General features: G+C 36.1%; 4 protein-coding genes, 1 long non-coding RNA gene and 1 pseudogene across 6 annotated transcripts; 3 read left to right on the forward strand and 3 right to left on the reverse strand.

Moving 5' to 3' along the window:
* Window positions 1-3,110: 3,110 nt before the first annotated feature.
* Window positions 3,111-5,700, forward strand: LOC120274060. 2 transcript variants are annotated; one of them, XR_005540693.1, is made up of 3 exons: window positions 3,111-3,447; window positions 3,529-3,607; window positions 5,672-5,700. It is a non-coding gene; the product is annotated as an uncharacterized LOC120274060 (long non-coding RNA). The 2 variants fall into 2 exon arrangements; XR_005540694.1 differs by lacking the exon at window positions 5,672-5,700 and adding an exon at window positions 4,214-4,546.
* Window positions 5,701-5,837: 137 nt separating this feature from the next.
* Window positions 5,838-8,074, forward strand: LOC120273249. Its single transcript, XM_039279879.1, has 5 exons — window positions 5,838-6,723; window positions 6,881-6,943; window positions 7,025-7,245; window positions 7,474-7,580; window positions 7,756-8,074. Exons 1-5 carry the CDS (start codon window positions 5,838-5,840, stop codon window positions 7,865-7,867), a joined length of 1,389 nt encoding a protein of 462 aa, XP_039135813.1. The 3' UTR covers window positions 7,868-8,074.
* Window positions 8,075-8,477: 403 nt separating this feature from the next.
* On the forward strand, window positions 8,478-10,141 carry LOC120274042 (vicilin-like seed storage protein At2g28490). The gene is made up of 4 exons (XM_039280787.1): window positions 8,478-8,775; window positions 8,845-9,026; window positions 9,109-9,189; window positions 9,268-10,141. The coding sequence occupies exons 1-4, from the start codon at window positions 8,499-8,501 to the stop codon at window positions 10,054-10,056; spliced, it is 1,329 nt and encodes a 442-aa protein (XP_039136721.1). The 5' UTR covers window positions 8,478-8,498; the 3' UTR covers window positions 10,057-10,141.
* A 681-nt stretch (window positions 10,142-10,822) lies between these two features.
* On the reverse strand, window positions 10,823-12,547 carry LOC120273250 (pentatricopeptide repeat-containing protein At5g41170, mitochondrial-like). The gene has a single exon (XM_039279880.1). The coding sequence runs from the start codon at window positions 12,545-12,547 to the stop codon at window positions 10,823-10,825; it is 1,725 nt and encodes a 574-aa protein (XP_039135814.1).
* A 4,106-nt stretch (window positions 12,548-16,653) lies between these two features.
* On the reverse strand, window positions 16,654-19,711 carry LOC120274173 (annotated as a pseudogene).
* Window positions 19,712-21,356: 1,645 nt separating this feature from the next.
* On the reverse strand, window positions 21,357-26,023 carry LOC120273706 (vacuolar-sorting receptor 1-like). Its single transcript, XM_039280400.1, has 13 exons — window positions 25,909-26,023; window positions 25,443-25,749; window positions 24,104-24,796; window positions 23,907-23,995; window positions 23,734-23,803; window positions 23,561-23,644; window positions 23,366-23,442; window positions 23,194-23,275; window positions 22,327-22,409; window positions 22,174-22,240; window positions 21,971-22,099; window positions 21,766-21,872; window positions 21,357-21,693 (listed from the first exon to the last, which is right to left on the reverse strand). The coding sequence occupies exons 2-13, from the start codon at window positions 25,732-25,734 to the stop codon at window positions 21,595-21,597; spliced, it is 1,872 nt and encodes a 623-aa protein (XP_039136334.1). The 5' UTR covers window positions 25,735-25,749; window positions 25,909-26,023; the 3' UTR covers window positions 21,357-21,594.
* Between the last annotated feature and the right edge of the window lie 486 nt (window positions 26,024-26,509).

Here is a 26,509-nt window from a genome sequence, read left to right on the forward strand (position 1 = left end):
GTTTTACAATTTATTTGTATCCTTTTAAGAAATTATATCTTAAATTACTTCGTTTCTTTCTTTGCTTTTTGTAAATTTTTTGTGAGAAATTAATTTTATTTTTTACTTAAAATTCAAAATCCAAAATTAATTTAATATGATTCTTTTTTTAAATAAATTAATAACATGTTCATTAAAAATATGATTCAAAACCTTTATCTCTCAACCTCATAAGAATTAAAAACAAAAGAGGTTTGTACTTTGTAATTTGTTTAATGATAAAATAATAGTAATATGTAGATAGAAAATCCCCACTAAAAATATATGTTTTTAAACTCAAGATTAATTACGTCAACACACTTATTACTTGGAGTATTAAATCATGACTTTGGTGTTTTAACTCTTATTACATCAAAAACATGAATTGGTGTTACCTTTCAATGCATGTCATAGCCCAATCTCCAATATTCAAAAGCAATGTTCTAATTTCAAAAGCACTAACTCAAAAGAATAAATAATATTAAAAAATATCAATAGTTTTCAAACCGTCAAGCGTGTGTTCAATTAGTAATATAGAAATTTTTCATATTTTCTAGAACTTTCATACAAAATTTAAACATAATCAGTGAATTAGGTTAAAAAGTGAAAGTCATCAAAAATTGATCAAAAATATTCCCCAAAACCAATTCACTTGAGTGAGACAGACAAGGTGGAATGATCCAGAGCTTATGCTTCAACAATCAAGAAACATTTTTCTTTAACCTAATAGAAAGTGATTATAAGAGGACCGTCCAGATCCATGTTGCATAGTTCATAGAGATACCTAGATGTCAAATATAGGGAATGTGTTTCGTTTCATGCCTGAACTTAACCTACAAACTGATTAAATTCACACACATACTAATCCTATGAGTTTCAATGATGTCATCATACTATTTTCTAATTTTTAAAATATAGATAAAGTTATGAAAATAATACCCCTCCGATTACTTTTTATATGTAGTAAATAACCGAATCTACATCTAGAAAAATTTAATATAGTTATCTTTCCAAAAATTACTAATTTATATATTCACATTTCTCTCTCATATTAAATTTTAAGAAGAGAATTGAATAGAGTGCTAGGGTAATTTTAGGAAAAAAAATAATAAATATTTTTTGATATTTAAAAATAACAGATAAAAAAGAACACTGAGGATTATGACGATAAAAAAGCGGAGGAGATGACTTTTATTGATAGGTATTATTTATGCATTTAATTATGTAATTTATGTAATCAATAGCTTTCCAAAAGACACAGCAATTCATAAATTAAAAGGCAAGTTAGAAGAACAACCACAAGGTAGTTTTTATTTTAACTTGTAGTACTTTATTCATGGGGTAAAACTTCTTATGACCAATTTTTAGTTTCAGCAAACACTCTTATATTACCTTAAATTCAGTACTTACAATAATACTCAATTAAAATTAAAAAAAAAAATATAAATTTATGTCTAAGTCCAATATCAACGGTATTAATTACGTTATTTTAATTTAAAAACAATTTGAATGATACAATTAACATCGTTCTTATTTAACTTTTAGTTTATAATTCAGTGTCATGGTACATAATCAAACCACTATTGATCCTTTTATCAAGAGCATTTGGCTCATAGAATATAATATTTCACTTTAAATTTAAATGCTTAGCAATGTAAAAGTTGGGGATTGCTTTGATGAGTATGTTACATAAACTTAGTTGATTCGCATTAGATATGACACAATTTAGAATATAATATAATTAAATTGTGAATTACTCAAATATCGTTTTATATAATTTATATGAAACAATAAAGCAATATATCTCTATATATCTTTATATTGTAGAGGAATTAAACCATTATTATTTATTTGTTATAATAACCAAACATCTCTTTAGTTTCATTCTTCTTTTCGTGAGTAAGATAATCAAACTTTGCCACATATTTTTTCTAAAATTTTAAAAATAAAATAAAAAAGAAAGGTCATTTTGCTTGGATTGGACATAACAATGTTCCTTTTTTATCTCATTTTTAAACATTTATTATTTTTTCCCAAAATTATTCTTAACACCTTTTTAATTCTCTTATTGGAATTAAATATGAGAGAAAAATGTGAAGATATAAATTAGGGGTAATTTTGAAAAGATAACTAATTTTTTATTAAATTTTGTGAAATAACTAATTTTATCGGTACGTGAGATTCGTTAACCACCATAAGAGGGAGTATTTCAGTATAAAATATATAATAGTAAAAAAATAATAATAAATGATATAAATTCTAATGAAATGTTTAGAACACTTTGTTTTTCGCATTTTCGAGGACCAATGATTTTAAAATTGAGTACTCTCTCCGTTCATTTTTAATTGTCAACTTTATCTAATTCACACCGATTAAGAAAAGTTGGTTAAATGTAGTTGGTTACCTATATTTTATAAAAAATCCCATTACTTTCCAAAACTACCTCTATTTAAAACTCCGCTACTGGAGTATATAATTTAATACTTAGTTGATTGTGATTTATTGAAAATTGTATAAATACATTAAATTAAAAGGTAAATTTGGAAAAAATTATTTAATACCGCACAAAATTTCTAATATGATAAGTAAAAAAAAATAGAAAAAAGCTCCGAAACGTGACAACTTAAAAGGAATAGATGGAGTATATTTTATGGCAATAAATATATCCTACCAGAACTTGAACCGGACCATAATTATGTTTAGTCTATTGGCACGGGATCTATTGCACAAAATGTTCGTCCCCTCGAAGGAAGCGGATTCAAATCATAATTTGCTCGGATGGAGAATTCAGGACACATGCTATAGAGTCAACTTCTCATGTATGCCCCACCCCAACACTGATTTATTTACATTTTTCAAAGAAAAACTGAACCACAATTTAAATTTAAATTGCGCTTATTCTAATTAACTCAATATTATTTATCATTGAAATTAAAATTAAAATAATAAGTAATAAGTAAAAATTATTTATTTATTTATTTATTATTATTATCATTATTATATAAAATTCCAATTTTAGAAAAATCAAATAATCAAGTACAAGATGGCGTATTTGAATTTTGAATATAACTTTTGTTCCCAAAAAGGGTTAGCAAAGCAAACGATCCCGGTCTCTCATTATATCCCGCGCCTCCCCAGCGATTTCAAAACTAGAATCCTATAATCCAAAACCAAAACCCTAATTTTTCCTCCCAAATCCCAATCCTCACTTGATCCTCTCCGTTCTCCACTCCAAGATCATTTCTTTCCATCTTATTCTTCATCTCCCGCCCATTTCTCTCTACTCGGAACTAGGGTTTGGCCTCCAAGATTTCTCTTTTCCCCTCTCCCGCCATATATCTTTTGATCCATTTCTCCTGGTTTGGATCTAGGGCTCCGGGTTTGGGAATTTGAATGGCTGATGCCGCTGGTGGTGGATCGCGGCCCAAGGTTTGGATTTGCTTTCCTTTTTTGAATTTATGCTCTTTTGGTATCTGAGTTTGTTTACGGTTTATGATGTTTGTTTGTCAGAGGGCTCTGGAGGGTTTTGAGGAGATGGTGGATGGGGAGAAGCGGAAGAGAGTGAAGGGTTCAGGGACAGTGTCCGAAGGTAGTGTTCCCTCCTTTTCCATCGTAAAGTTGTCTCCTTTCGTAGAAGTAGTGGATTTATTTATTAAAGTAAAATTTGGAAGTAATATGATTATGGGTTTGATTGGAGGTGTTTTATTTTCCCGCATGATCCGTGCTCTGTATAACAAATATTTAAAGTTATTCTTGTGAGAATTTGAAATTTTGTTGTGGCTTTATTGATCTACATTGGAATAGAAATGATGGATTTATACTGATTCTTTTATTGTTCGGCAAATGTGGTTTCTTATTGAGGTTTAGATGTTCCTATCCTAATTTTTTTACTCCACTTTGTTCGAGGAACATTAATTTCGAGTTATAGGGATGATTTGCAGTCCTTGTCAGTAGATATTTTGGGCTACTCTAGCAAGTTTATTTGGTGATAGAGAAATAATTGAATGAATGTTGATTTGGGTGACATCATTGGACTGCAAAGGCGGGATCCTTAATTAGGCAGACTATTATGAGAATGGTGTTGACTTGGCTGATATGGCTAACACATTATATGAACATTCTTGATTATAATTCAAATGGTGCTTTTGTTTTGATACTTTGGTTGACTTATTGCTGCTTGACTGGTTCTTTGTAGTAACTGACACAGAGAAGGCAAAACTATAGCATTTGAAGAAGAAAGGATAGTTGTGGAGGGAGGTCTCTTATGATGCCTGGGTAGAACCTGAATTTGATGGTGTTAGATATATATATATATATATATATTATTTCTTGAATTATTTCATGCTTCTTTCCATTGTGTGCTTTGAGATTCTTTTGTTTTGAAAAATTATCATTATTTTAGTAATCTGTAGGTGTATGGAGAAGCCTTTGATTATTTTTGGCTGCTGGTAATGTTAGGGTGGTTTATCCGGTTAGTCATACCCTCTTGGTTCAAGTTTGAGCTAGCATCAGCGTTAAGTTTGGTTAAAAATCTTAATTTTGTTTGTCATTCCATCGCATACTTGGCCAACTTTTCAGAAACAGAGTTTCTGATTTCCTAGTGTTTCTTTGGACAAATGTTTCTACAGGATTTTGACCCTTTAAATATCTGTATACACTGTGTTGCTGAGAGGATGGAGATTAGGGGATATTAACCTTCTTTTGCTCTGTGCTTCCTATATGTCTGAAACTTTGATCCCTTTCTAGGTGGAGTATATGGACAGCCATCTGTAAGAGAGCCCTGGTAACTAATGGGATGTGATAATATATATATATATATATATATATATATATATATATATATATATTTTATTTACATTAGGTGGACAAATAAATGCTTCTAAGATGCCATACAACTCCTCCCGCCCATCCTATTTATATGCCCACTGTAACCGATTTATGCCACTTTAACTGATTTACACCGATTAAGAAAGTCTGTTAAATTTTAGGTGAAAGACTAAAATTTATAAAATATTACACCAACCTTCTAGAATTATCTTTTTTTAAAAGTCCATCAAGATTTCATTAGTTTCTCTTTATTTTAATTATACTTAATTTTATTTTCTCTTTTAAAATGGTGCTTTATGTCTTACAAAAAACATTGAAAAGTGTAAAAATACATCAAAAATAGAGAATAAATTTGGAAAAATGATTATTTAATGCTTCATAGATTTTCTAAATGGATATATAAAAAAGAACTAGAGTAGAGGACATGCTAATAGGACCGGAGGGAGTACTATATACCAAAAGCGATGTGATGTTAAGACATTGAAGTTTAAAGGTTGTTGTCATAAATATACATGAATTAACTTCCCCATGCTACATTGGAGGACCAATTGTTTCAATCATGTGGTTTTACAGTTTTACTTGCGAATTCCAATAATAAATATTGACCATGGTGTTTTCCTTTGCTAATGATCCGAATTACAAAACATCTAATTGGTACATATTTATTTATGAGAGATAGATAACCATTTATATCAAGCAAGGCATTTCATTGATTCTTGCCATCAGTTACTCTTTTTTATTGATTCCTTGACAAAGTTCTTTAATAGAGTTATCCTTTTCGTTATCTTCCTTAAATTCTTTTATTTTAGTTACTTCTATATTTCAGGAACCAGAACTTACAATTCAGAATGCTTGATCGTAGCAGAATGCAAGTCTGATGGGCAACAGCACAAAAATTCTGAGGTGGGAAGCTATTTGCCCAAATCACTGAAGAAAATGTGCCTCACACTTTTGGATATACCGATAAATAGTGCCTGCTGTCAATAGGTTTCATGAACAAAAATGCTGCTCCTTCAAGTTTGGGTGCTGATGGCTGCCAGCATTTTGCAGAACAGCAAAGCAATGCTCCTTCTAAACACCATGAAGAGATGAATGGATCATACCCTGCTTCCAAAGCTGATAAAGATTGCCGTTCCCTAACAAGGACCATAACTGGCTCAAAAGTGGGGTTTACTGTTATAGATGCTTCAAGGGCAATTGAACACAATCCATTTTACCCCTACAAGAAATTAGGACAGGTGAAATCAACAGATACCTCAGAATGTGGCAGCACTACTGGTCCTGTGGAGGAGAGTGAACCATTAAGAATGTGGAAAGAAATGAAGCAGAATGGCTTTCTCTCATCTTCACATGGAGGCATACCCATGCCCAAACAGCGTGGTAGGCATCATAGAAAGAAAAAAAATGAAGAGCTTAAGAAGAGGAATGAGATAGCAAAAAAAGAACATGCTAATAGGCTCACGAAGATTGCTGCGCCGAGTGGATTGCTCTCAGGACTCAACCCAGGGATCATAAACCATGTCAGGAATAGCAAACAAGTCCACTCCATAATAGAAGCTATTGTGAGGTCTGAGAAGCTTGAAGGTCCTTGCCAAAATAAGTTTCCTAACCAGTCAGGAACAGAAAACAAGGAAAATTCTGAGAGGAGGAAAGAGCAGAACTACACGCATAATGCGGCAGCCAGTCAATTAAATCAATCCTTAAGTAGTTCAGATTATAGTATGCCAAGTTTTTCATGGCATACCTCTGAACTTAATGATGATACGCTGACTCTAAAACTGTCATCAACTGCAACTATGAAATCAGAGGATGGAAGCAGTGCCTATGTTAATGATCATTCAACAAACCAAGATGCTATTTGTTCTCTATCTTTAAAAGGTAACTTCCTTATTATTTCTAACCTATGGGATCATATTTTAGTGGGAGGTTGAGTCATTTAACAATTAACCATATGTTAAAGAAAATTGAACACACCATCAGTCACTATTTGGAACTATGTTGCTGCATGCTAACTTGAACGCCTTTTCATTTGCAGCTGCTAATGTCGCTTCTCGGTGGCTGGATTTGCTTCAGCAGGATATCAAAGGACGTCTGGCTGGTAAAATTCTCTTTCAATGTGTTGAATATGAATACAATTTGCCATCACAAGATATTGATGCCTTTGCTTTTGTTATTGCAGCACTGCGACGTAGTAAGAAGAGAGTAAGAAATGTGATACAGATTGAATTGCCTTACGTATTGTCAACAGAATTCTCTTCAAACCAAGAAAATAGGCCCTGCTTTGAGCAATCCTCTGAGGCAGGGGATTCTAAAACAGCAGTTCACAATATGCATGTGAAACGATGGAAATCACTTTTTGGTCAAATGGATAAAGCCCTCACTGAAGAGGGGAAATATCTTGTGAGTACTCCACATTCCTTGATTTTATCATTGTGTCGTGAATTACTTGCCATTTTAACAAATCATGGTGCTTCTCTGTTGAATTCTGCACAAAAATTACTTGTGGATATTTGTCTTAAGGTGAAGTTCAATCCGGGTTGAACTCTAGCTAATTGGTAAATTAGCCTGCTAAATATGTTTCGTCCAACAGTATCTCTATGGTTATAGTTAGCTGGTCCTTTGTATCAGGAGAACTGGTTGAGACAAGTCCAAGAAATGCAATCACATTGTGATAAAGGCCTGAAATATGCCAGTCCTGATGGTATCCGACCATTCGACCCTTTGATAGATTCCAGGTTAGGATTCAAAACCCTTTCTTCCTTGTTCTTACATATACTACATATGCATATCCTCTACACACCTTCGTGTGTTCTACGACGATAATGAGTTCATTTTTGTCTTGTCATTTGATCATACATGTTTCCCAACAATCTAACAATCAGAATGCATTGTTTCTCCATTGTTTACCAGAATGAAGAAGCCTGATGCTCTAGAGCGTGAATGTGCAGTAAGAGCAGCTGCAGCTTCAATCTACTCAACAAGCAACTTAACCATGACAAAAGAAAATGTACAATGTTTCTGAACTGATTTTAATCCAAAATTTTCTTTTTCTTATAATTATGAAAACTCTCCATTCTCACTCACTTCTTGTTTGCTTGCTCTGTGATTGTATAGAACAATCTTCTCACCCCTGTTGTCTCAATTATTTTCGTGTTAAATTGTTTCCCTTTTTCAATGTATCAACAGTCTTGGATTCTCTTGTTTACCAACTCATTCATATATTGAATTTGTTGAGGTTTGTACTGAAACTTCTCCACTAGTTCATAGAGGTTTCTTGTGATTTTATATGCTCGCGCACACACACAGATATATATATATATATATATAGAAAATGAGAAATTGTTCGTCCACTATATTTTTATAAAAATAATAATATTTTTATAAAAATAAATAAATAACCAATAAAAAACATCTGCCCAACACGTGTACGCCAAAAATACAACTACAGACAAAACGAACGGCAAGGATCTCTGCAGATACCTAAAGAGCACAGTAACCAACCCAGTCTTCATACGTCGGCCACGTAAACCCCAACCATGCCATGCATGCATGACACTTGTTCCCCCAACCTCTCCTCGTGTACTCTTCTCCTCTCTTCTTTTATCCCATACATATCCACACATCCAAAGAAACATTGAGACACAGAGAGAGAAATGGATCATCAGAGAATTCTTGTAGTGATGATGCTAATGGCCATGGTCTTAGCCATGGCAGACAAAGAGAAAGGAGGAGATGAGAGCAAGAGGTTGTTCATGCTTAAGGATTCTAAACAGGTAGTGAAAACAGAGGCCGGTGAGGTGAAAGTTATCTCAGGACCAAAACTAGACAGAGATATGCCCAACATGCACATTGGTTTCATCTCCATGGAACCAAACTCACTCTTCATCCCTCAATACATTGATGCCAATCTCATCTTCTTTGTTCGCAGAGGTACTGATACTGTTACTTTGAATCTCCATGTGTGATTTTTCTGATTCTTTGATTTGTGTGAAATGGTAGGGGAAGTGAAGATGGGATGGATTTATAAAGATGAGTATGTGGAGAAGAAGCTTAAGATGGGAGATGTTAACTTTATACCTGCTGGTTCAGCTTTCTATATGGTTAACACTGGCATTGGACAGCGTTTACAGATTATCTGCAGCATTGATGCTTCTCAAACCATTGGCTCCAGCTCTTACCATGTTAATCAAGCTCACTGTTTTGCTTCTTCTTCATTCTCACACAATTGTTTGATTTCTAATATGTTCTCTTGTTTTTTTCCAGCCTTTTTACATTGCTGGAGGAATTAATCCATCCTCTGTTTTGTTCGGATTTGACATGGGCACTCTTACTACTGCACTCAATGTAAACCTACAGAACTGATTAGAAAGAAGTTTTGAATTTAATCAATCTTTGATGTTGAATTTATGTATGTGTACATAGGCTACAGCTGAGGAAATAGGGAAGGTGATGACAAGCAGAACAGATGGTGCCATAGTGTTTATAGATGGAAAAGAAGCTGAGCCACCAGCTAAGTTCATGAAGAGGAAGCTGAAGGAGATGAGTGGAAGAAGAGATGGTGATGTTGATGTTGAAGATGGAGAAGAGATTGATGATGGTGGAGTTTGGACATGGAGGAAGATGTTAAGCTCATTGTTGAAAACTAGGAAAGGCAAAGCAAAAGGTCCAGTTAGAGCACCAGATTCATACAACTTGTATGACAGTGCACCAGACTTCAAGAACAAGTATGGATGGAGTTTGGCATTGGATGAGAATGAATATGAACCATTGAAACACTCTGATTTTGGAGTATACTTGGTGAATCTCACTGGAGGGACAATGCTTGCACCACATGTTAATCCCAGAGCAACGGAGTTTGGGGTGGTGCTAGGAGGAGAAGGGAGGGTGCAGGTGGTGTTTCCGAATGGGACGATGGCGATGAATGAGGAGGTGTCAGAAGGAGATGTTTTTTGGGTGCCTAGGTACTTCCCTTTTTGCCACATTGCTTCAAGGAGTGGGCCAATGGAGTTCTTTGGATTCACTACGGCGGCGAGGAGGAACTGGCCGCAGTTCTTGGCTGGGGCGAGGTCGCTGTTGAAGACAATGATGGGGCCGGAGTTGGCAGCAGGGTTTGGAGTGAATCAGACTAGGTTGAGGAGGATGGTGGAAGCTCAGAAGGAGGAATTGTTTCTACCTACATGGCCTGTTAAGGAGGAGTTCATGAGTGCGTAGAAGTGTGTGTGTGTGTGTGTGTGTGTGTGCTTGTTTAGTTTTGCTGGTTGATAGTGTTAGATTTGCTGCTTCTATGAACTCTATGTTGTTGTTTGTGCTGTTGCTAATGTCTATGTATTGTCATAATAAAAAATTCTTGCAGAAATCTTGGTTTGTTTGCCATTTTTTGATTGAAAGAATGTCAGGCTTTTGTTTCTGAAACTGAATGCTTTGGCTCTGAAATTGGTGTGCTCATTGAAGAAATTGTCTTCATATAAAGATTGCAAAACTGACCAAACATGAAACATGTTGCAGAAATCTTGACATGAAGCTCAACAACAGGGCCATTCAACTTGTGATATTTCATTATTGAAAGAAGTATATTGGCATTACAGGAATTGTACATTTTAACAGAAAAAATAGAATTTCAATTATTTCTGGAAACATTAATTATGGAACCTCTTCCATTTACAGGATTACTGTAAGAATATCTGGTCTAGTTCATATCACTCCACCATGGCTGCTTGATTGTTGTGTTGATTGACATTGCTGAGCCTCCTTTGAATTCTTGAACGTTCTGTTACAACAGTGAAGTTTGAAGAATTCACAGATCATGAAATTTGTGCCCACAGATCAAGCAATGTCACACAATTCTTCATTTGAATTCTTGAACATCAGAATACTATGAACTGTGTGAGCTAGGGCTTTGCCTTCTGAACAAATTTCACTGATTGCCAACGTGAAAAACTTATGTGCAGAGAGATACACAAATTTCTCAATTTGGTGTTCATTCTTTGCATTCATCTCCTTGTATTGAATGAAAATGTTCATTTCCAGCCTTCAGTTGTTTTCCTGGTATCCTTTTGGGAACTACACCCCACTTCACTGCAGCTGCATACACTCCATAAGCATCCAGCAGTCTTCCTTGCCTTTCTAACTCACCAATCAAGACACTAAAAGAGAACTTGCCAGGAATTGTATCTTTCTCAAGCATAAGAATGAAAACATACATTGCATCATCAACTCTACCATCCCTACAGAGAACTCGGAGAACGACGTTGTATGTCAGCATTCTTGGAGAATAACCTTTCCCAATCATTTCGAGCAAATGATTGAAAGCTTGACTAACCTCTCCTTTCTCAGCAAGAGCTTGCACCATCAGGCAGTATGTGTAAGGGGATAGGGGATAACCCAATTCCATGATCTGCTCAAACAACTCCTTAGCTTCTTTGAGAGGTTCGTCATTTCTTGTAGATTTACGGCAAAGGCCCCTAAGGAGTGTGTTCATCACTCTTTCTGATGCTTGAAACCCTGCATTGTGCATTTTCATATAAGTCTGGAATGATACTGATATCAAACCAAATCTCAACAAGCCTTGAAGCAGAATGTTATAGCTGATGAAGTCCGGAGGGCAGCTTCTTCCTTCCATCTCCTTCAAAACCCAAATCCCTTCCAAAGGCCGGCCTTCTGTGCAATACCCGCCGATAAGAGAATTATATGTGACAACATTCGGAACTAGACCCATTTCCAGAGCTTCATCAAGTAGCTCCCTCGCCTCATCTGATCTTCCAACCTTACAAAATCCATCAATGACCAAAGTGAATGAATATATATCCGGTCTCTTTGTAGACTTCTTGATCTTGTGCAATAGCTCAAGTGCTTCCTCCACTCTACCAACATAACACAAACCTTGGATCAAACAATTATATGTTCGAACAGTTGGTTCGCAACCGATTCGCCTCATTATCTCAAAAATCTCGAAAGACATTGCCATTCTACCTCTCTTGCACAAACAAGTAATTAACTCAGTGAAAGTCACTACATTTGGCACAAAACCCCTTTCCATCATCTCATCCAAAGCTCGTTTTGCCTCATCAGGCTCATTCTTCTTGCACAAACACTGAATCATCACTGAATAAGTCCATGAATCTGGAGAAACTCCAAGAGATGGGAGCTCAGAGAACAAATTCACAGCAGAATCAAATTCCCTTGCCTTCACAAGAGCTGTGAGGATATCATTGTAATCCGAAACAGTCAAATCTCTATAATCACAATCCAACAGATCAAGAACCTTGACACGCTCCTCAATGGGCAAGCTCATAACTTTTTTCACCAAATCACCAACATGCAACCTACTACTTCTCCTCCCACTATTCTCCACATCTAATAATCCATTAACCCTACAATTCACCTGTTCCTCTTCCGTTTCCACATCAAAGTTAACAACTTTACTGGTGCTAACCTCATGAATTTCAGTTTTTGAAGTTTGAGGAGCATCTAGGTCTTGTCTAGTGCATGATTTGTAGTTTGTGCTAAAAGTGGGAGCTTTCAGTGGTGCTGTGCTTCTAGTGGAGAGAAATAGATGAGAAACAGGGGAATGAGTACCTTGCTGAGGTTCGGAGATGGGCAAACTCCTCCTCCTCCTCCTCTTTATCACAATTATGGATGATTTGCAGCATGGGAATGGGGATGAGGAGATCGAAAGATGAGAAGAAGAGGAGATGGAATGCATGGAAGGAAGAGAGAGAGAAAGAGAGAGAGAAAGGGTTTGAGGTTTAGGGTGGGAAACAGAGAGACGTAGAAGGGATTGGGTTGGGATAAGAACACCGCTGGTAAGCACAAGAAGAGTAACAGAGTCTATGGCGAATTTTGGGCCAAATGTTGTGTGGGCTTTATGCTAAGGCCTAAGAATTTGGGCCCTTTATTGGGCCAGTATGTTCATGGCCCAATAAAATGCTTGAACTTTTCATCTATGAGATTTTTATGAAAGCTAAAGAAAGTCATTTAGAAAGATGTAGATAAATGAAGTGTTTTTATTTTTATTTATTATTTATTTTTTATGAATAGAAATTGAATTTTTTTTAATGAAATTTGTTAAGTCCGATGACGTAGGGATTGACGTTATATGATGAGCCAAGTGGTGACGTGAGCAAGAGGATGATGACGTGGCATGTCGTGACTCATCGAAAGGAAAAGATGATCAGGATGATGATGTGGCAAAAGATGTTATCATGACATTTAATGGAGATCAAGGTGGAGATTTGATTAAGATCTATATTGAAGATTTTATGAGATATTTCTCTCAATACAATCATGTGATGATAAAGCTATTTTTGGAAAGTCAGATCGAGACTATGGGATCTTTTCTAGAAAAGTCGAGTTTTTATTTTTGATGTGATTATCTATCCTTGGTAAGATCCCGGGATGATTATTCATATCTTTCGATAGAAACTCCTTTTTAGAAAAGATCTATTTGAGAGAGGAATATTCTATTATCGGCAAGAGTTCAAGATCATGAAGATTATTTGAAGCTATTTGAAGAAACAAAGATTTAGTTTGGTGTGAAGCTATTTGAAGACACGAAACTAAATAAGGTAAAAGACATACTCAAGGAGATCATCAAGACCAGTATTTAGCATTACTATATTGAAGGAAGATTCAAGAGCTATATATGGGCGGAACTATTCATGAAGACTAGTCATATGAGGAGATTGATTGAAGATTGCATAAGATATGATTAGAGATTTGAAGATCCAAGCATGGATGATTAAAGATCATGCTTAAAGATATTTAAGGCTAAACTTGGATGAAGATAAGATCAAGTTTAGTAACAATATTTCCATGAGTCAAACGAAGATCATTTGGAAGACCAAACTTGGGCCAAGTTTGGAAAGGAAGATCGGGAGATCTTCGGTGGCTATCTTCGGTGGCTATCTTCGGTAGGATGGTCACGTGTGACTTGGTGGCAGCGTCCCTCGGGAGAGGAGACCTTCCGAGTGATGTGAGGAAGGAAGCACTGCAGCGCGGAGGAGCTCGAGGTTGAGTCACCGCTACGCAGGCGGGATGAAGGCACCGGAGGTTGAAGGTCGCGATTCAGCTGCATCCGGCTAGAACTCGCTCGTGTTCGATGAAAGTGGGCATGTTGCAGCCGGGTGTTGCAACATCTAACTTTGGAAGGTGTCGAGTTAGAAGCCGCGGAGAATTCTAAAAGAGATAACTTTGTGAGCGTCGTGTGCGTCTCATATAAGACATCTCGTCGAAGATTTAGGGATGGAGCCAAGCAGTGAGAGACTCTTGGTGAGGAGTTAAGTGTGCGCGTCAGGCAATCTTGAGAGGATATTCTTCATTGAGTGAGTAAGTGAGTGTTGTACTCCTTGTTCTTATACCTCTTTTGAGTGGATTGTTTCTCAGCCTGGCCCCCAGGATGTAAGCAAGGTTTTGCCGAACTGGGTTACTAATTTGCTTGTCTCCTTTATCTTGCTTTGATTGTGTGTGAGTGTTTATGCTTTGAGTGAGTTTTTGAGTAAACTTAACACTTCACACCCCACCGGAACCATCAAAATTATTAGATATTTAAATTTCCTATAATCGATTTTAATCAAGCAATCATGTGTTTTTTTCGTTAAAAAATGAAAAACTCATATTTTCATATTTAAAATATAGTGTGACATTTAGTTGTTGTTGATTTAATAAAATTGTTGTTACTTTTGAACCACTTTGAAAAAAAGTCTTCATTGTCCATATTTTTAGTGTTTGTTTTGAGTATTTGATAACCAAAAATTTGAAGTATATCACAACATATTTTTTTCATTCATTTATTTTGCAAATAGGGTAGAACTATATTATAAAAAGGTGATTACAACACAATTTTATATATTTTATATATCTCATAATACAAAAATTTTATCAAATCACAACAAAGAAAAAAAACAAAAAAAACCAAAGAAAAACATCTTTTGTTAGAATAAAATTTTTTGTGATGTCTACTAAACATTGAAGATAAAGAGGTACAAGCACTTTGTACTGTAACTCAATTACTTGTATAGTATTATTTTATTTATGCTGTTTTTATTTGTACTGTAACTCAATTACTTGTATAGTATTATTTTACTTATGCTGTTTTTATTTGTAAATCAAATGAACTCTTAATAAATATCTATAAAAAAATAGTTTTAATATTTTGATTGATATTTTTAAAATAGTTTTCAAAACATATTTTAAACATATACATACCCTTTTATAAAAGGGTATGGATATGTTTAAAACCAATAGTATAAGATATTTTAGATTAAAGTGAAAAAATGGTTAATTTTTAAAATTTTTATATCCTATATTAAATGATATATATTTAAATAAAAATTTTCATACATGTTAATGATATATATATATATATATTATATATATAGAGAGAGAGATTAATATATATTTAATTTAATTAATTGATGGTAGGTTATTATTTCTAATAATTCAAGCATGTGCTATCACAGTGTATTCCTTTTGTTTGACATCATTTCTAAACATGAACACTTAAGCATGACTTCATTCTCAATTGCTCCACTCTTTAATAAATAAAAAAAAAACTAAAAATCCTTGCCACCTTAATAATTCAAGAGGTATTAAACTAGTCTCATTATTTGAACTCTAAACCTCCAAAGCCTCTTGATTACATAAAGATAGACAAAAGCATTTGAGAGACATTATTGATAGCTCTTCATTAGCTTGGTGCATTCTTATATTTCTATATATATATATACATTCATTTTTTTTTAAATCTTAACATTTGTGTGTTTGTGTGTTCTGTAGAGCACTCTCTGCTTTTTTGTTTTCTTTCTTTAAAGCTGTGATGCATCTTATTCTGTCTCATGATAAAAGTGGTACTGTCTTCTCATCTTATAGTCCTACACCCACTCAAGACAACCACTTTCCCTTTCTTTTTCTCCTTTTTCCATGCTCTTCCCATCCTTACTCTCTTTGAATCATGCCTTGTTCTTCATCCATTTCTCATCAAAAGCATACAGTTGTATGGGAAGCATTAAATCATTCTAAATCCATGGGAAACAGTGATATCTGTTTCTTTCTTTAATTATCTGTCCTGCTTTGTCTGCATGTTGTCTCAGAATGGAGTAAGATATATATATAAATTACAGGTAGATTTATCTGCATTTATTTCTGAAACCAGTTTTGAGTTTTGACAGTGCTGGGAGCATCTGAACTTTTGAATGAATAAACAAAAGCAAGATGCCAATGCTGTTGCTGCCTTCTGTTAAATTTCCTTGAATAAAGAAGCCATGCAACTCTTCTTTCCTTTTTCCTCCAGAGAAAGAGTAGTTGGACCCCATGTGCACTAGTCAAGCCAACAACCATCTGAGATATTGTTAATTCTGTAATCCATATGAAGCTCCTCAAAGTGTACCATTTTATATTTATCCTCTTGAGAAGATTCTTCTTCAAAAGAATAGATGTGTGTATGGCCTTCATGAGGGTTTCACTACCTTCCAAGCTTGTTTTGATTTGGTTCCCTTTACAAAACAGAAACAAACAATGGTCCATGTGGTTGATGACCATCCCACTGATTGAATTTTTAATTGAATTCATACTCATTACTCCATGAATTGACTTTGATTCAAATGGCATGCACTTGATGTATAGATAGATAAGTGTTGTTCCTTTCTATTTGAACTGCCATGAAACAAAAATACACAGAAAAAAACAAAAAGTACACACACAAAAAACCAATTCATAATAGAGAACAACTCTTCTCAGATACTACATACATAACTTTTTAAACTTCTAAGCAGATTGAACATGGAAAAATGTGATGTCAGTTTCAGTAAAAACTCAACTTATTTCAGCACATATGCTGCTTCCTTGAGAACAACTGACTAACTCTAGTATGTTCACCACTTCGCTCATTTCGGGTCGGTTAGATGGTACTTGAGAAGTGCATATCAAGCCTAATTTGATCACTGGAACCATCTCCTCCGCCGGAATACATCCCTGGAGTTTCCCGTCGACAAATTCATCTGCTTTCCCTTCCTCCATTGCCTCCCTCATTACATCACAGAGCACGACAACATCATCCTCCATGTACTCTACCGGTCGTCTCCCTGTCATGATTTCCAGTATCAGTACGCCGAATGCATAAACATCGCACTTCTCAGTGATTTTTGACTGATCGACAAAGCGAATTCGGGCGCCATATATCCTAATGCACTCTGAATTTTGCTGCTAATCACGTATCTGTCCAGCATTGGTAACAATTTGGCCAATCCATAGTCCCCAACCTTCGGCACACCGGTGCCATCTATCAACACATTGCTCGATTTCAGATTGTAATGGATAATGTTCAGCTGATGAAGGTGAGCTAAACTCCTCGCAATGCCAAGAATTATATTGAACCTTTCTCTCCATGAGAGTGTGTTTGATGCTGAATTTTCATGGAGGTGTTTGTATAAACTTCCACCAGACAGGAACTCATATATGAGAAGCTGCAAAGATGAAGTCCAGTAGTAGCCTTCAAGAGCAACAAGATTCGGGTGTCTAATCTTCGCAAGCTTCTTAATAACTTTCTCGAATTCATCTTGTGATTTCACCATGCTTGATACTGTTAGCTTCTTGATCGCTACCGGTCTCCCATCTTTAAGAGTCGTCTTGTAGACAGTACCAAAACCACCACGACCAAGCTCACAGTCCTTGTTCAGGACTGCATGAGCACCGGCACTGAATTCAGGTTCCCCAGAGAACATGACAAGCTTGCCAGAGTTGGCTTCTGTGGTTTCCGACCGGCTGACATTATCATCAAAGAGAGCCAATGCAGCAGCAGAGTGAGGGGCCATTGACCGAACTCGAAGATTCAAGACTGTAATGCCAATGACACCAATGGCAATAACTGCAGCAGCACCAATGGCGATGAGTGTTGAGATACTTAGAATGGTCTTCTTGTGTCCAAGGAACTCCGGTGAGGCTTTATGACTAGAATTATTAGGAGACGATGAGTTTGGATTGAGAACAATGGGCTTCGGGAGGACAGCAGGGCAGGAGCGATGAACTGCAGAGCCACAAAGGCTGGGGTTATCGGATAAAGAGGATGCAGGGATGGTGTCAAAGAAGTGACCGGTGGGGACTGGGCCAGAGAAGAGATTGTGAGAGATGTTGAATGAATGGAGATGAGGAAGATCTGAGAGTTGCTTAGGAAGTGTTCCAGAGAACTTGTTATAGGGAGATGTCTATGGTTTGCAGATTCATGGAATTTGCTAAGGTTGGAGGCAATGAACCAGTGAGGTTGTTTTTGTGAGAGATTTCTAAACAAACATAAAAGATTCAAAAATTTTCAGAAATAAAGAAAAAGAATAACAATCAAAATGAAACAAAAACAATTTGAAGAACAAGATATGGACTTACAGTGATTTCAGAGAGATTAATTTGCCAATCTCTGAAGGGATGCTCCCATTGAGAAGATTATGGCTAAAATCAATGATTTCCAATGATCTCAAGTCGCCAATGTTTGCATGAATATGACCAGAGAAAGAATTGTGAGAAAGATTCAATGACTGCACACTCTGAATGCTTGAGATTTCATCAGGAATGACACCAGAGAAAGCATTTCCAGACAAATCCAAGACTGTGATTGTGGAATGATTCATCTTGGGAATTCTTAAAGAATCACTGAGTTTGTTCTCTGATATCAAAACTCTCTGCAACGTGGATTGGAAAAGCCATGAAGGGATTCCACCGGTGAATGAATTCCTACTGAAATCCACATCTGATAAGCTCTTGCAAGCTGCCATTGATTCCGGCAAGCTCCCAGTGAAGTTATTACCAGAAAGCTTCACCTCTTTCAATGCTGTGAGCTCGCTGATAGAATCTGGGACCTCGCCGGAGAATTTATTGTCAGATAAATCAAGAAACTGAAGCCTTCTCAGCTCTCCAATCCAATGAGGAACTTCAACGGTGAAAGAGTTGGAGCCCAAGCTTAGATATTGGCACATGGATAGCCTCTGCATGGACACTGGGAGTTCACCGGAGAAGGAATTCCGGCCAAGGTCGAGACTTTTTAGTAGTAAACAAGCGCCAATGTCCTCCGGCAAGACGCCGGAGAGCCGGTTTCCTCTCAAGCTAACGGTTCTCAGATTGAACATTCGGTGAACTCCAGTGGGGACCTCGCCGGAGAACAAATTATCTGACAAATCAAGCATCCGAAGAGCATTCAAATCCCAAAGCCCGGAGGGCAAAGCGCCAGAAAGCTGATTTGACGAGAGATTCATTGCCGCCAAGGTCGAGCAAGACCCAACATTGGCCGGAATCTCGCCGGAGAAGGCATTGTTGGCCAGAGAAAGGGTACGAAGCGACCCTACATTGTGAGAAGAAGCCATCAGGAATAGGCCCCGAGAGGGAGTTCTCGCTGAGATCAAGAGTGCGGAGGCTCTCGAGGCGGAGAATCTCCGGCGAGAGAGGACCGGAGAAGTTGTTCCTGGAGAGGGAGAGCTTCCTGAGGGATCTAAGGCGGAGAAGACCACGGACGCCGATCTTCCCGGAGAGGGAGAAGCCGGAGAGGGAGAGTTCAGAGACGAGGGCTGGTCTTGGGGTCGCATAGCACGCCAGGCCAGCGACAGGGGGCATCATCGTCCTCGTTCCATGCGAGGAGCTTGGAGCTCGGGTCTTGGAGGTCGGCCTTGAAAACAATGAGGCCGAGAACGTCGTCGTTGAGGCCAGGCTCGGAGGAGAAAGCGAAGAAGGGGAGGAGGAGAAGGATGAGGAGGAGGAGCGAAGAGAGTGAAAAAGACGACATCTTGGAAGGGTTTCGATGGAGAGAGCTCTAGAGTTCCGCCATTAAAGATGGAGCTTTTAGAGCAAGCTCGCCATTAGCGAAGAGCTGCGAAGGTACACGAATCTCGAGGCAAAGAAAAACGAATCTCAAGGCAATTTTTAGTGAACGAGGTTGGAGTTTTGAGGGTTTAAGACGAGAAGCGAGATCCTCGGAGGTATTTAATGGGATGTTGGAAAGGGTCCCACATGGTGACACGTGGAAATGTTTGGATGGGTAAAAAATGACATGAATGGGCTGCGTTTGGATCTCTTTTTTAGGGGTAGTTTGGGGAATTTAAAGGGGTAGTAAATGAGATTTAATGAGGTCGTTGCTTTTGGACTTGAAGTAGTCGGGTAGGTTGCGTTAACACGTGGCAGTGGATGCATTTAATTTAAAGCTGAACCTTTGCTTTTTATTTATTTATAATTTATTTGATTTTTTTAAATATCTTTTTCGAAGTCTCTGAGACTGAGCACTTATTTATTTATTTCTGAATAAAAACAAATGATCTAGTGTAAGTATCAGGGAAAATGAATTATAGTTTAATGAAAGTTTCAAAAAAACATTAGGGACAAACCCTTATGTTTGAATTTAGCAGATAATTCTAACTGTTTATTTTTCTTACTCCATCCATTCCTTTTTATCGGTTACAAATCAATGTTTTTTTATCTGTTATTTATTATTTATTATTTTTATTTTAAATTACTCTTAACACTTTATTCAATTTTCTACCTGGAATTAAATATGAGAGAGAAATGTGAATATATAAATTATGGGTAATTTTGGAAAGATAACTTTTTTTTATAAAATTTTGTGAAATAACTAGATTTCTTGGTATGTAAAATTTGGTTAACCATAACAGATAAAAAGAAATGGAGGAAGTTAATTTATTTTATCTTACAAATGTATAGTTTTTATTTAACATTGCTTGTTTTCATATAACCACATAAGTTTTCACGTGCCTTTTCGTTTAATATTTGATATTTCTGTTTAATATATGATATTTTTGTTTAATATTATATGTTTTCGTTTAAAAAAAAATTGAGACAGAAAGATAGAAAAATACAATGTCAGAAAAAATGACTTTTTAAGAATACCCAAATTTGACGTGACAATACGTGAATAAGTGAAATTTGGAAAACATTTTAGGGCATTTCCAGTAAAAATTAGTGTAGTGCAATATACATTTTGTTTTTAAAAATATAACTTTCAATAATTTTTTTTTTTTTACAAAATGTGAAAAAAAAAGACATTTCAGATATGCAAAAGGCCAAGTGTAAGGGTCAGTGCCCGAGCGCCGCACGGTGGACCAACGAGCGCCGCACGGTGGATCGTTGGTGTGATTGGACCGGGACACCAAATACCATTGGGTTACAAACCATTTGGTAAATTTCTTCTATAAATAAGGCTTTTAGATAGATTGCTTTGTTTTCCAAACTAATTCAACGAAATGAGTAACTTTTTAAGAGGAAATGAATAAATTTATTGAAATGAGTATTTTGAAAATAAAAATATTGATTCATAAACAAGTAAAAGAATAATAATTATAAATAACCTATGACAAACTATAAAGCCGGTTGAATGCATGAAAAATATGCAATGTATGATGTTCATAGTTTATAATTATTGATGCTTTTAACAGTGAAATAATAATAACAATAAGAAGCATGATCTCTTCAAACATAAACAAAAATCATGGCAATTGATAAGTGATTACTAAGCACTCCAATTAGCATAGTTTTCAATGTCACTGGTCTCAACACTGTTTACTTTATATTAAATAAGAGAAGTTAAACAAAAGAAGTGCTTGAACTAGTTATGAGCCAGCTAAAAAGCAAGTAATACAAAGAGGATGGCACTGATGAGCTTCAAAGTTTACATACATGAGAGCTTTATATCCATACCACCCCTTCATGATTTTACCAAACATATAATTTAGCACTCTTGATTGTTTTTTCAAGAAACATATTCACTCAAATTTCACCATGATGACTATGGTGATTCGGAATTTCTTGATTGTCCAATGGCATGTACTGAGCCATGATCGCGCGGATCTCTGAGTCCATGTAACTCTGGAAGGCCGAAGAATGAGAAAGAATATAATTTAATTGAAGTTGCAAAGAAAAGACGTCGAAGATGCATACCCGAATTCTATATTTGTAGATCGCATAGGCTCCAACTCCTGCAATACATAGGCCTAAAAAGATAACCCACAAGAAGCTCCAGCCGACCTCTGTTGTCGCCTTCTTACCTGCAGACAGATTTACCGAAAATATAGCTTTGTTAAGAATGTAAATGCATTATAAGGAAAACACACAAAATAGTGGTACAATCGAAAAATATACGCACTTATACAAGTATCATGCTCTTTCATGTATAACAGATCGCCACGGCAATTGCATTCGTAACTACCCCATGTATTCTTGCATTTGCACCCTGAACACTGACACGCGGTTCTCTCTTTGCATTCATCGATATCTAAGACCACCTTACTGTTAGAACATTGTGTAAACAACTATGAATCAAAGATAACTAAATGTAGGTTGAAGTACCTTCGCATGAATCAATGCCATCACCCTTAAAACCAGGAGGGCATTTGCATCCCTGGACATGGTTTTCCTGTGAGGCAAATATCAAGTTGCTTATGCTCTAAAGAGAATGACATTTTTATGTTTAATGTTTTCTCCATCAATGGATTCACTTACTAAACAGGCAGAAAATGTGCTTCCATGTTTGGTATGCTTCCAACATCCGCCATTGTTAATTTCACATCTTCCGGTTCCGGATGCTATAAAAAGAGATAATGTTTGCAAATGTACTTTTGGTTATTTCACAAATAAACAACAGGAATATCACAAATATAATAGGAAAAACACAAACACTGGAGCTGCTGACCAATGGAGAAAAGTTCCTATAAAAAACACCTCCAGAGGGGCCTTGATTAGAAAGTGACGGCTTCTTCTCGAGGGACTGTAAGTGACAATAGAGAACAGCCCCCTAACTTCTATCTCGAACAAATACGATCATACATGATTTTCGGAATGGTATTCGACAAGTTGAAATGAGATGAATTTTAGCCTTTAGGTTAAGTGGGTAATGGGCTCAAAATTTGTGGGTTATACAGGTGATGCCAACTAATTCAGAAACAGATATTTCCACACTTTCACAAGAAATCAAAATATAAAAATTTAAAGGCAGGTCTTGTATGGACTGCAGGTTGTTGCTTGGTGTTAAAACTCATTAAATTAGCCTTTGATTGATACCATGGTCTTCGTTTGTGGTGCAATGATCAATATAACAGACAAAGAAGCACTACTAGAATCCAAGGAAGTTATGCTTACTAAATGGAGAGTTTATGGAAAGAAGAACCAAAAGCATTTAAACCAATTAACAAAAAAGACAGCAAACCTGGGGTTATGCATCATATTTTTTAAAGTGGAACTTGAGGACTTCTACAAAGTAGGACTCTATTATGGATTTCTGGCCAAATTCTTATCTCCTGTCTGAGTTCTAGTTATGGTATAAATCTGTTTCTAAATCTACCACATAAACTTCAAGGACAAAATATGCACCTTCACAATGCGTATACCCATCTCCAACAAACTTGACACCTCGAACAATAGGGCACTCGCACACTCTTCCACGGAAAGTATCCTGCCATAGGGTGGATGGTGGGTTTTATGATAAAAGTATGAAAAGGAATATGATCTCAAATGTTGGTCATAACAATCGAAAGAAATCCACCTTGCATGCAGTGGCATTAGCAACCTTATCTTCCCAGCATCCACCATTCCGTTCCAAGCACTCATTTGTTTCTATTTCTAAAAGCCAGAATCATAAACCGAAAAAATGCTGCAGTTAATTCCAAAACAAACTCCATAATAAATGCCACAGTAGACAAGCAAAGAATGAGAAAAAGTAGCTCTGCAGCAAACTGACCTTCACTCAAACAAACACCTGGTTCAGTAGTCTCCTTGAAGCCTGCACAAATAGCCTTGAGCACAGCACCTTTATCCAGTTTACCTGTAGATACATACCATAAAACCATGAAAAATGCTCCACCGAACTTATAATAAACTTTGAGTATGACATATTGGAAGTGAGATGCATACCTCTGTACTGTCGGTTGTTGATGACAAGAGTTGGCAAGATGGTCACATCACCGCGAGAATTTTTCCCAATCTAAGAACATGAAATTGTTGATTTGAAAGATATATAGCAAGAATGGGTATTCATAAAGAAAAAGAGCCTATGAGATAAGCAAAGTTTCAAAATTTCAATTCACCTGCGCATCTTGTTCAGCCTTGAGAACAGGATTTTCTACATCCACATTAGGATCTCCGATACATTTATCTATCTCTTTTAGATCTAGGCCTGTCAAAACTCATCAAAGACCATAAGCAAGCCTTCGCCTTTGAAAAAAATTAATAAGCATGATAAAAAAAAATAGTAATAAATGCAGAAGATCCATAACAAACTTACCCAATGACTTGATAACATGATCAGCACACTCTTTAGTATACTTCTTTTCCTTCATTGGGCATCTAATTGAAAAATCTGTCACATAATCCCACCAAAGCCATGGCTTCCTACTTTCATTGGCAACCTTAAACACGCAGACCTGCCGTAAGTTTTGGACTACAACATCTTTCCCATCATATCCTTTGCTAAAGTCTTGTTCAGGATCAGGGGCACAGTAACGCCCATGATTAATGCACTGTGATTTGCACTGCTTGCTCAAGATAAAAGCTTCAGGACAATACCAAGTAATGTAATGTGGTGTGAATTGGGTATAGCCCTTTTTCTCAAGTATTTGCGCAGCTCCTTTGAAGTTCTTCACAAATTCTCTTTGACTGTCACATTTGGGGCCACATTCATCATTGCTGTTAGTCCAGAACTCGTACTCCACACGATCATCCGGATGGGGTAGTGACTCCCTCCAATCCAGGTTTACATTAACCATCTCGCCCTCTGTAAGAGCTTTCTTCAGACTATCCCCGAGGGCTTTACTTATAAGTACTGACGGAATGGTAATGCTCTGTAGATAATCAGGTTCACCCTTATCTTCCTCAGGTGTGTCCATAGTTAACAAAGGTTCTACCTTATCATCGGCAACAAGAATGGCAGCAGCCCCAGCATTTTGTGCATTCCAAGCCTTTGCAGTGAAAAAGCAATCTGCCCAACATTAGAAAAGATTGATCAGAAGTCCGAGCGCACAGAAGGTCTGTTATATAATCAATACGGTTTGATCAAATTTCCATATCATTTACCAAGTAATATACTACATGATGACGGCATGACCAAAATACTTTATAACAACAACAATAACACACTGCCAGTTCAAAGACAGTGAAATTATTAACCTCCCAATTAAATTTACTTAAGATTTATAACATTTCAAAGTGAACACAATCATCGACGCTGAACAAGATGCAAGAACCACCAACATTAGGTAGCTGGAGTGAAGCAAGGATTTGAGTTCTAAACACTCCTACTTTTTTTTTTTTTGAGGAAATTGTACCTAAATAATGACTTAGGCATAAAACAATTTAGATACAGATCAGCAAACCAAAAAAGATCACTTAAAAAAGATAAAACCCAGCAGCTTCAGAAATCAGATAAAAAGTGACAGCAATTTTAAGGGTATCAAGTGGAATGCAAACAAATCACCTCAAGCCTGCAACCAAAATTGTAAACATCTTAATGATCAAGCAAATAGAAAGATCATCACTCTCGTGCAAATAGATTAAAACACCAAAAATTCAATCAAAATAGAATCCTGATAAAAATCTAATAAGATAACAAAGGCAAGATCTTTCACCTCCTCTGTCAACAAGAAGGAAGGTGGGGAATCCTCCTGGTTTGGATTTGAATGAGATATCAAACTCATCAAAACTCTTGCAGGCCTTCTTATTTGCCTTTGGATAAACAGCAATGCCCACCATTGTTCCACCATACTGAGGAACACCGAAATTCCCAATGGCACACTCATAAACACCCTTCAGTGATTCAGGTGAGGTCACCTTCAAGCTGTTCTTCTCCACTAAAAATTTCCCCAAACTGGAATCCCAAAGCAACAGAACCCAGATAACAAACCACAGCTCCTCTCTCATCCTTGCTCCAAATTCCTAAGCACAACATTAAAACCAGTGAAAAATCCCAACTTTTAGGGAAATCCAACTGAAAGAGCTTAAAAAATCCATAAATAAACAACTGAAATTCTACCAAAAACCATCAAATTTAAAAAGAAAACATTAAAAAGTTCACATTGAGCTCAGTATATGCACCTCTGAATCAAACCAATACACCGAAATTGATTAGAAAATGGAAAACAAATCCAGAGGAGTGATAATAAGCTTGAAAAAGGAATTAATTTGAGGAAAAATCTAGTTGGACATTCCCAAATTGGTTAGGGGTTTTGTGGATAGAGTGAAGGGGGAGTGAGAGGAGAGCGTTGGATGCTTTTCAGTGTGAGATTATGATAATGGCCTTAAATGTTAAAATGTTTGTCACGTGTTATAATTTCGGCAGTGTTTGTCTCTTGATAAATCTATCATTTTCTTTTTCTTTTTCTTTTTCTTTTTTAATATTTTTTATTTTTTTATTTTTTTATTTTGATCTCTCATATAATTATATTGTTAATTTGTGGATGATAAATATTAGATGCTTGTTTTATAATTTCTATTTTGGTTGTTTTGGCAAATTTATTTTGGATTATGTTAATTTTTTTATTATATATCCCAAAATTAAAAAAAAAAACTGATCATTTCATAATATCTTTTAAGCAAAGTTGTGGCTGAAATTGAAGCATATTGGAATTATTATTAAGGTATTTTGTAAAAGCTATGTATAAAGTGTTGGAGTATTATTGAAGTATGATATTTATTT

The sequence above is a fragment of the Dioscorea cayenensis genome, chromosome 12, assembly GCF_009730915.1.
Source record: "Dioscorea cayenensis subsp. rotundata cultivar TDr96_F1 chromosome 12, TDr96_F1_v2_PseudoChromosome.rev07_lg8_w22 25.fasta, whole genome shotgun sequence".
In the NCBI taxonomy this organism is placed as follows: domain Eukaryota; kingdom Viridiplantae; phylum Streptophyta; class Magnoliopsida; order Dioscoreales; family Dioscoreaceae; genus Dioscorea; species Dioscorea cayenensis.